This window comes from Orycteropus afer, unplaced genomic scaffold (genome assembly GCF_000298275.1).
Source record: "Orycteropus afer afer isolate SDZICR_OR568_19922 unplaced genomic scaffold, OryAfe1.0 scaffold00495, whole genome shotgun sequence".
NCBI lineage: Eukaryota > Metazoa > Chordata > Mammalia > Tubulidentata > Orycteropodidae > Orycteropus > Orycteropus afer.
The window spans coordinates 929,965-938,827 of NW_006922082.1; the positions used below are offsets into that span (position 1 = coordinate 929,965).

The 8,863-nt window shown below is 51.7% G+C and overlaps 1 protein-coding gene across 1 annotated transcript in view; it reads right to left on the reverse strand.

The window, feature by feature from the left end:
- ITGA2B (integrin subunit alpha 2b) overlaps nucleotides 1-6,687 on the reverse strand; it is a 15,002-nt gene extending 8,315 nt beyond the window's left edge. Inside the window, exons 1-12 of the mRNA XM_007955267.1 lie at nucleotides 6,500-6,687; nucleotides 4,664-4,785; nucleotides 4,485-4,582; nucleotides 4,198-4,363; nucleotides 3,870-3,916; nucleotides 3,751-3,796; nucleotides 3,518-3,646; nucleotides 3,221-3,268; nucleotides 2,997-3,040; nucleotides 2,789-2,842; nucleotides 2,600-2,652; nucleotides 2,199-2,410 (exon numbers count right to left, since the gene is read on the reverse strand). Of these exons, the coding sequence (XP_007953458.1) occupies nucleotides 2,199-2,410; nucleotides 2,600-2,652; nucleotides 2,789-2,842; nucleotides 2,997-3,040; nucleotides 3,221-3,268; nucleotides 3,518-3,646; nucleotides 3,751-3,796; nucleotides 3,870-3,916; nucleotides 4,198-4,363; nucleotides 4,485-4,582; nucleotides 4,664-4,785; nucleotides 6,500-6,687 (1,207 nt within the window). The remainder of the gene's footprint in view (nucleotides 1-2,198; nucleotides 2,411-2,599; nucleotides 2,653-2,788; nucleotides 2,843-2,996; nucleotides 3,041-3,220; nucleotides 3,269-3,517; nucleotides 3,647-3,750; nucleotides 3,797-3,869; nucleotides 3,917-4,197; nucleotides 4,364-4,484; nucleotides 4,583-4,663; nucleotides 4,786-6,499) is intronic.
- Between the last annotated feature and the right edge of the window lie 2,176 nt (nucleotides 6,688-8,863).

Genomic DNA, 8,863 nt, shown 5'->3' on the forward strand with positions numbered 1-8,863 from the left:
GGCACTAAGCTACCAATGCTCCCTCTTTGACTCATAGGTCCTTGGGTTTCCGAGGCAGTATCACTACGGAAGTAGGATTGCCCAACCTTCCTTCCGAGGAGTGGCTGGTGAGTTTGAACAGCCAGCCGTCTGGTTAGCAGGCAAGTGTCTTAGCCACTATGCTACCAGAGCTCCCATTAAGTAATAGAGATCTGCTAAATGCCTCTTCCAATGGGGACCTTCACCCTCTTCCACTTCGGCCAGGAAAATCCAGAGCCACACCTTAGGCTTGTTATCACTAATAACTTTTAAGGTCTCCTTTTAAAATGTATTTGGGTGGGCATTAGTTAGTCATTACAATCTTATTAACTTGTAAAAGTTTTTTCGTATTACAGGAATTAAGATCTTTGGTATGTGTTGCAACTGTCTTTGTCTTGTAACTCTGTTTATGGTGTAGTTTTTTTTATTTTTCTTTTAAATATACTTACTGATTTTTCTGACCAAGTTATACAGAACTCACCCAAACAGCCCACTCTGACCACAACTGCTTCCCCAAGCCCTTGGCTTCCACTCTATCCTGATCTGTTGGCTCCTTCATCCTGACTATTCAGCCACTTTCACCATCTCTCCAGCCTCCTTGTTGCATTACTAGTCCTAGGCATGACGGGCCAGCCCTTGTCTGGGATTAATTCAATATCCACCTGCATCCAGGGTTGCTGGAGAGATGGGCAGATTGGGCACCATAAGTTCATGGTCTCCAGCTGTCACCAGGGACCTCAGTGCAGCCTTAGCAGTCTTGTAAGGTTTTCTGCTCAGTTCTCTCTTCTAGTCTGCTCAGCACCTATTTCAAACCTTCTCCTTTCTGTCAAGATCCCAGCCCCCGACTCCCTTTGGTAGATGACCTCATCTCCTACTTTACAAAGAGAAGCCATAGGTGTTTGCATTTCAACTCTTGTGCTATGAATCCACATCCACTTTCTTTTCCCCTTCCCATTTGACCTTGGAATATGTGTCCTTCCTTCACCTTGCCATTGACTTTGCAGGGATCCTGCTCTCTTGTCTCCCCACATTTTCCTACTTATTCAATTTACTTTATATTCTTCCAAATTAAAACAACCTTCTCTTGACCCTCATTCCCTTTGGCGATCATTCTTTCTTATCACAGTCAACCTATGCTGGCTGGCTGCCTCCAATTCTTCATCCCCATTCATCCTTAACCCATGGCTTTCTGGCCTCTGTTCCCACCCTGCCGTAACATGGCTCTTATCATGGTCACTCACGATCTCCTGCTTGCTAAGGCCCGTGGATACTTCTCCAGTTCTTTTCAGCAGCTCAGAAGCCACCGACACCCTACCCCTCCCGCATGAACCTCTCTCTTCCTTTGAGTCTGGGCCAGCAGCTCTCTCGGTGTCCCTCCTACCTCTCTGTGACATTCTTTCTCCTCTCAGACTTGCCTTTGCTGTGAGTCCTCTAAATGGCTTGGTCCTGCTTCTCATTTCACAGGCTCTTCATTCACCCTCCCCAACCTCAGACCTCTCTAGTGGAAGTGGGGGAAGCCACACACAACTGTTCTCACAGCATTTCAATCCAATGTACTCAACCAAGGTTCTGAAGCTCAACAGGTCTGGAGTTGAGCTGTTTAGCTCTCCCCACTCTCAGATCTGCTGCATGGCTGGAGTTCCCTGAGGCAGTGAGGGGCATCACCACCCACCCAACTCCTATCTGTTCCTTAACCCCACATTTGAACCCATCAGATTCAAATAATCAAATCCTAAATATCTCTGAAAGGAGCTCTGGTGGCATAGTGCCTAAGGCATTTGACTGCTAACCAGAAGGTTGGAGGTTCAAACCCACCAGGCGCAGAAGCAAGACTGGGCAATCTACTTATATAAAGATTTACCACCTCAGAAAGCCAATGAGGGTTGCTATGAATTAAAAAGACTCAATGGAAGTGAGTTTGGCTTGGTTTTTGAAAATACCCGTGAATTGCCCTCATCTCAAGCTCTAAGATCAAATCTCTCACCACCTCTTGCCCAGATCAATGCAAGCTCATTCTACTGGGTCTTCTTTAACTCTCCATTCAGCAGCCTGAGTCTCTAAATCACCTATTCGATGGGGGACGGGGTGGTTCTCTGCTTAAAGCCCTTCTTGGCTTCTGCTGCTCTCTTTATAGTGACTGTTAACTCCTCTGCAGGAAGAAGTTCTCCTCTGTCCCTCACCGTTGTAGCCATCCCGGTCGAGGTCACCCAGGGGAGCGATGGCAGAACCAAATCGTCCATAGAGGTGGGTGCCGGTCAACTGGAGGCTGGGAGCACCCAGCAGGTGGGGGCCAGAGGGCTGCAGGTACAAGTACACACGCCCCACCTCTGCCAGCTTGCGGTCAGTGCGACGGTCCATGTACAGTGGTGCACCCACCAGCAGGTCATGCCTCCTGTGGGCATCATGTGGGGCTGGTCAAGTGGGATGGTGAGGGCCAGGCCAAACCTTGCCCATCTCCACCCTTCCACTCCGTCTGGGTGGTCACATGGGGTGGGGGCAAGGAAGGGAGGAGGCTGAGTGTGGCCCACGCCTCTGGTGACCTGGTACCCAAGTGGGCTGGGGTGGGATGCTCTCTCCTTACCCATCCCCATTAATGTCAGTGACAGCCACGGCGTGCCCAAAATATGAAGCCATCTGCAGGAAGATGAGGAGCAACTTAACTCACACCTGCGGACCCAGAACCCTTTCTCAGACAGCGCTCTTCGATCCCATGGCATATTCTGGTGTCCTCATCCCCCAGCCTCCATCTCCACTGGGATGTGGCCCCCACCTGATCTCCATGCAGCCGGTGCAGTGTGTGAAAGTATGAGTCCAAAATCTCCACCTGCACCGGAATCACACGGGAGGGTGTCATTGCTAACCCATCGCAGCAGCCTCGGGCTCAGGGTGAGAGAGGGCAAGAGGTTTAGGGAGCGCTGTCAAGCTGAGAACTGGGATGGGGACTTGGGATACTGAGTGGAGGGGCCCCAGGCACTCACCGATCCCTGGGTCCAGCTCCAGGTGGGGGCACCGAAGATATACTCTGGGGAAGGCCAGGCCCAGTAAGTCAAGTCAAGTCCATCGTGCCTGCCCGCCTTCCACCCCCCAGGTCGCTTCCCGGGAGGTGGGGGTGGGGCTGGGTGGAGATTTCGGTGTGGGGCTTGGAGGTGCTTCTTCCAGGCTGGGTTCCCCAACCTCCACCCCTGTCTAAGGGGTTTCTTGCCTGTAGTGCTCGGGTCCCCGTCGAACTCGCCCACCGCCACCGAGTACCCTAAGGACAGAGCTCGAGTTAGTCTTTCCGCGACAGGGAAGCAGGGAGAGGGCCGAAGGCGAGGACCGAGGGGGCTCCTAGACCATCCGGGCCAAACCCTGTGTACATGGGAACGCCGAGGGCGAGGAGGGGCGTTATGAGGGCCGGAGAGAGGCCGGCGCTGTGGGAGCACAGGGGGGAGGGAGGCACCAGGAGCGGTGACCCGGAGGGAGCTGGGAAGCCTGGAAGTTCATTGCCAGGGTTAGTTACCCCGGTAGCCGTCGAAGAACCTGGTGTTGCCGGAGTCGAATGTGAAGTGCTGAGAGGACAGGTGCCACAAGAGGGTGCCTGGACGGTAACTTGAGACGATATCGGCGATTGGAGCCCGGACCAGGAGCCCTAGGGCGGAGGGACAGGGTGTGGGGGCTCAAGGATCTGGGGTCTCCCTGAGGTGCGGAGCCACAAGATGGGAGGGAGGTGTACTGATGGAATGGGGGACATACCTAAGAAATAATAGCCCCCGGGGGCCCCGAGCACCAGCTCCCCAGCCTGTAAGGGAAGCCCGGGAGGTGAGAGAGCGCCCTGTTTGAGGGCCTCCCCCAGGCCGCTCACGTTTACTCGCCTGGGTGACCACGGAGCTGAAGCCTGCTTCGCAGTAGCGCTTGTCGCCTACAGGACGCAAGGAGGCGGGCTTAACCAAGTGGAGGAAGGCGAAGCATGGACACAAGCCTGAGCACGGAGGGGGCGGGGCTGTGTAGGGGCGGGGTATGCGTAATATAGAGGCGTGGCCTTGAAAGGCCAGGAGCGGCGGGGCGGGGTCAAGCCAGGAGCTGGGCCATTGGGCGGAGCCAGATTGGAAGAAAAATTTTAGAAAACTGGGGGAGGGACCAGATTAAGGGCGGAGCTAAATGGAAGCGAGTGGGAGGCCCAAAAACAAGGGCGGAGCTTACTAATTGTACTGTTTTTGTAAGTTTCGGTCATGGTGTTGGCACGGCAGGGCGAGTATACCGCGCGGCCGCCGCTCTGGAGCTGAGCCACCCAGCAGCCACCTACGGGCGTCTTCTCGGCCTCTTCAGTCTTTTCTAGCACATTCCAATGCTGCCAGGGGGCGCAGGCCTGGGGCAGGGCCATAGGAGAGTGGGGGAAGGGCGGGGAGCTCGGGCTCCGCCTCGTTCCTCCCACCAACTGTGTCCCTACCCCCGCCTGCTCCCCATCCCGTCCAGTCCCACAGCCACACCACAATGTTGTCGTTCCAGCTGACGACCGACGCCCCCAGTCCTTGCCCAGCCTTGAAGGTTTGAAAGGTTTGGGAACCCACTTTTTGGGTTTCATCTCCTGGAGGACAGAAGAAGGGGTGGGGCGCTGAACCTGGCCCTCTACGCCCCCTTTGGGCCCTCCTCCTTCCCCTGGACTCACTGAGGTCGAAGGGCAACGAGGTGCACTGGCCGCCCTCGACCCTCCAAGGGCACAGGAACACGCCGCCGGTCTCCTCCCAGCCACGGCCTAGGGTCCGAGGGGCGCCCACCACGATGGCCACTCTGCGGAGGAGAGCTGAGTGAGCGCTGCTCGGATTCCGGCGTGGCCCATGGCCAGTGCCCAAACTGGGAGCACTGCCCAGAGGGCGGTGTGCCATGGAGGGCTGGGCCAGCTTTCTTCAATAAGACCTCACAGACCATCGAGGCCAGCATCTTCACTTTATGGACAGTGAAACTGACTGAGAAAACCACATCCCTTAAGTAATCCAGAGAGTTGAGGATAAAGCTGGGACGATAACCATTTGGTTTGATTTGGATCCGAGGGGTTTTATTCCTGCTGAGAAAGACCTCCAAGCTCTGTACACCGCCTCCACCCCCTCCTCCATTCGGTTCCACCAAACACCAGGGGTTCACATGGTTCCCTTTTTGGGAACTGATTTCAATGATGAAGAACGCCAGAGGGCGCCTCTGAGGCGGGAGGAAGAAAGGTTGTTGACGGAGCTGAGAACGCTGCTAACTCTAGGTTCAAACCACAGCTCCGCCATTTACTGTAGGACATAGCCAAAAGTCATTTAACCTTTTACAGCGTGACTTCATATGTAAAATGAGGACGATAACAGCCAGTCACTGTTATCATGGAGTAAAATGAGTAAATATGTGAGGAACATTTGGCATGCTGTCAAGCCAAGTACTTATAAACGCTTAATAAAATGCTGGATTTATTTATTTATTTTTTTCCTTTTAGAATTCCGGATGTTTATTAGGAGTGAGAGGAGCTCTGGTAGCATAGTGCCTAAGGCACTTGACTGCTAACCAGGAGGCTGGCGGTTCAAACCCACCAGCCACTCCTCGGAAGGAAGGTTGGGCAATCCTACTTCGTAGTGATAACTGCCTCGGAAACCCAAGGAGGGGTCGCTAGGAGTCGGGCCGACTCGATGGCAAATAACAACAATAACAATAATTAGGAGTGAGGAGGGGAAACAAGTGGGCAGGAGTGGAGCTGATATGCAAGCCCAATTCAAGACTTGGGACAACTTTCCCTCGCTCCTCCCATGCTCTGAAGCTAGCTGGACCATTCAAAATTGTCCTGAGGTGAAAGAGTCAGACCTTTCCTACACACACACAGACACACACGCACACGCACGCACGCACGCGCGTGCGCGCGCGCGCCCCCGAATGCTGATCAGTCGTTCTATGTGGGCCACGCTGGAAAAGGTTTTAGGCGATTCTCTTCAGCAGAGAAAATCACGTAAAGGGCTGACACTTGCAGACTGTCTGCCCTTATCACTTCCAGAAGCTGGACATCACAGTGTCCACCGCACTGAGTAGCTCAGGGTAACACAGGTATTAATAGGGGGAATTTGACAGTCTCGTTCCACAGCCTAATCAATCCCAACCATTCTCTATTGCTTCTTTTCAAGTACCTATACTTTTGAGCATAGGGAGGCGGGAAATGGAAGGAAGAAGGAGTGAAAAGACAATTTTAATTTTGCAAGTCATCTAGGACATGTGTTTTTCTGTATTCCAAGGGGATGAAAGTGGAGTGGGTCTTACAACTAAACCTCCAGAGAAAAATAAGGCACCAACTTCTCTCTTCCTTTGTTCTTGTGCTCCCTAGGGTCTCTCTTCAATATTTCTAACCAAAGCTCTGCCTCAAGAGACCTCAGAAATTATCTTGCTCAACTTCCATCATAAATGGGGAAATCAAGGTCCACAGAAGCAGTCACAGTGAGGAGGGGTTCCTTCTCCCAACCCCCAAACTTCCCACAAGGCTCACCTTCCATGGCTGTTCTTGTAGAAGTCCAGTGAAAATCCAAAGTGGCTGCCATTGGGGCCTGTGTAGGTGGTGAGGTGCACTGGGTCCAGGTTCAAGGCCTGGGCTGGAGGAGTACCACAGGGTCCTAAAAGCAGCTGTGCCCACCCCAGGAGCCAGAGGGAATGCGGTGGACACAAAGCTCTGGCCATCTTCCTTCTCCCACAGCCTTCTAGGCAGCAATGCGGTAGCCTCTCCTTCTTCCCTTCAGTTTCCACCCACAGGAGGTTTTTTTCTTATCAAACTGGGGCCCAAAGTAACTTGCTGAGCAGTGGGTAGAGCCAAGGGCTATATAGTCCCTGCACACATCCATATGGTCTCTACGATTGCCAGGAAAGGGTGGGGCTTATAGTTGGTTGACAGCAGGAACTCCTCTCCTATTCTGGCAACAGTTTACCACCAAATCCTGTTGGTTCTGCCCTCAACCATGTCTCTTGAATCTTCTCTCCATCTCTACCATCACCACTCTAGTGAGAGTCACCATCACTTCCTGTCTGGGACAGTACAATCATGAATTTACTGGTCTGTACATCTCCACTGTACCCCAGTTCTACAACCTTCCCACTTGCCCTCCCTTTGCCCCCAAAGCTGGCTGCTGCACTGCTGTGGCACATGATGACTTGGCCAGAAGTGGGGGAAGGAATAAGGAAACTGCTGCCCCCTGATATGACTTCAGGCTACTGTATCCTTTTGGATAAGGCATTTAACCACTTCCTCTTTCTAGGGCTTTCAGCAACATCAGCCAGCTATACTGGGGCTGCAGCTTCCTCAATCGTTCATCTTGGGCCAGTCTTGGTGCTGCCATGGCAGTGCAGCCAGTGCTGGGAGGAGGATGGTAGATGGATTTCAGCCTAAAGAACAAGGAAATGGGGAGAATGTGAAATTCTTTCAGGGTATTCTGGTTCACTGGCTCTGAGATTATATACTAACTATTCAGTTGAAAGGAGCTCTGGTGACATGGTGCCTAAGACATTTGACTGCTAACCAGGAGGCTGGCGGTTCAAATCCACCAGCCACTCCTTGGAAGGAAGGTTGGGCAATCCTTCTGTAGAGATACTGCCTCGGAAACCCAAGGAGGGGTCACTCTAAGTCGGGATCGACTGGACAGCAGCATTGAGTATTCAGTTGAAGGCAGACTCTTGCTCCTTCTTGGATGAGAGCACTTGCTTAACCAGTAAGACTTGACTCTGCTGGGGTCATTGCCTAGACAAAGACTCCCCTAACTCCTCAAGCTGGCACACGGTGTTAAGACTTACCGGCACCGCTCTGGTGACACTGTTTAGTCGAGGTCTATTCACTGGATTGTGTGAATTGAGAGCACAGTTCCTTCCTGATGCCCCAGGGCCTAACGGTAGCAGGTATGACTGGACATGACTGGACGACAAAAGGACTAAAGGAGAGTATCCAATAAAGATGCAAATACAGGGTTAAAGAGAAGAGTTTTGAAAAGCCAAGGTCATCTGTGGCTTTGAGGAAGAGGACAGGAGTGCCAACTAATTTGCACCACACGCCTTCCTAAATAAGCAGTCATCAGAAAGAAGAATTGCATTTTGTAGTGGTAAAAGAACATAGTCACATTTTCCTTTTGGTCCGTATCTCCTTCTATCCCCTTATCCTGCCCACCATTCTGTGCTACTCTGGAATCCTTTCAGCTCCTCCCCTTCACACTTCACCCCATAGCTCAAAATCCTATCCCTCATCAAGTTAAATGCTAGTCTGGGCCTTCTTCATGGCTGAATTCCCAGTGCCAAGCTCATGGTAGGCATATTTGTTAAAACGAATACTTAACCCAGTCCTTAAGAATAAGGGGGTATCAGGATTGGAGGAAGATTAACAACCTGTGATACGCAGATGACACAACCTTGCTTGCTGAAAAGTGAAGAGAACTTGAAGCACTTACTGATGAAGATTAAAGACTACAGTCTGCCGTATGGATCACACCTCAATATAAAGAAAGTGAAAATCTTCACAGATGAACCAACAAGCAGCAGCACAATAAATGAAGAAAAAATTGAAGTTGTCAAAGATTTCATGGATCCACAATTACCACCAATGGAAGCAGTAGTCAAGAAATCAGATATATTGCACTGGGCAAATGTGCTACAAAAAAACTCTTTAAAGTGCTGAAGAGCAAAGATGTCTCTTTGTGAGGAGTGTATCCAAGAACATACATAAGGTTGGCAGACAATGGTCCTATAAGTTTATGTGAATAATCAGAATTCCCAGGTGTATAGTAGAGTTGACAAGGGGAAGGTTGTGGTCACTGCTTGGTCACAGCCAGCTACCCAGAGCAACCGAGTAGTTGAACCTGTGGGCTTGGGACCATAG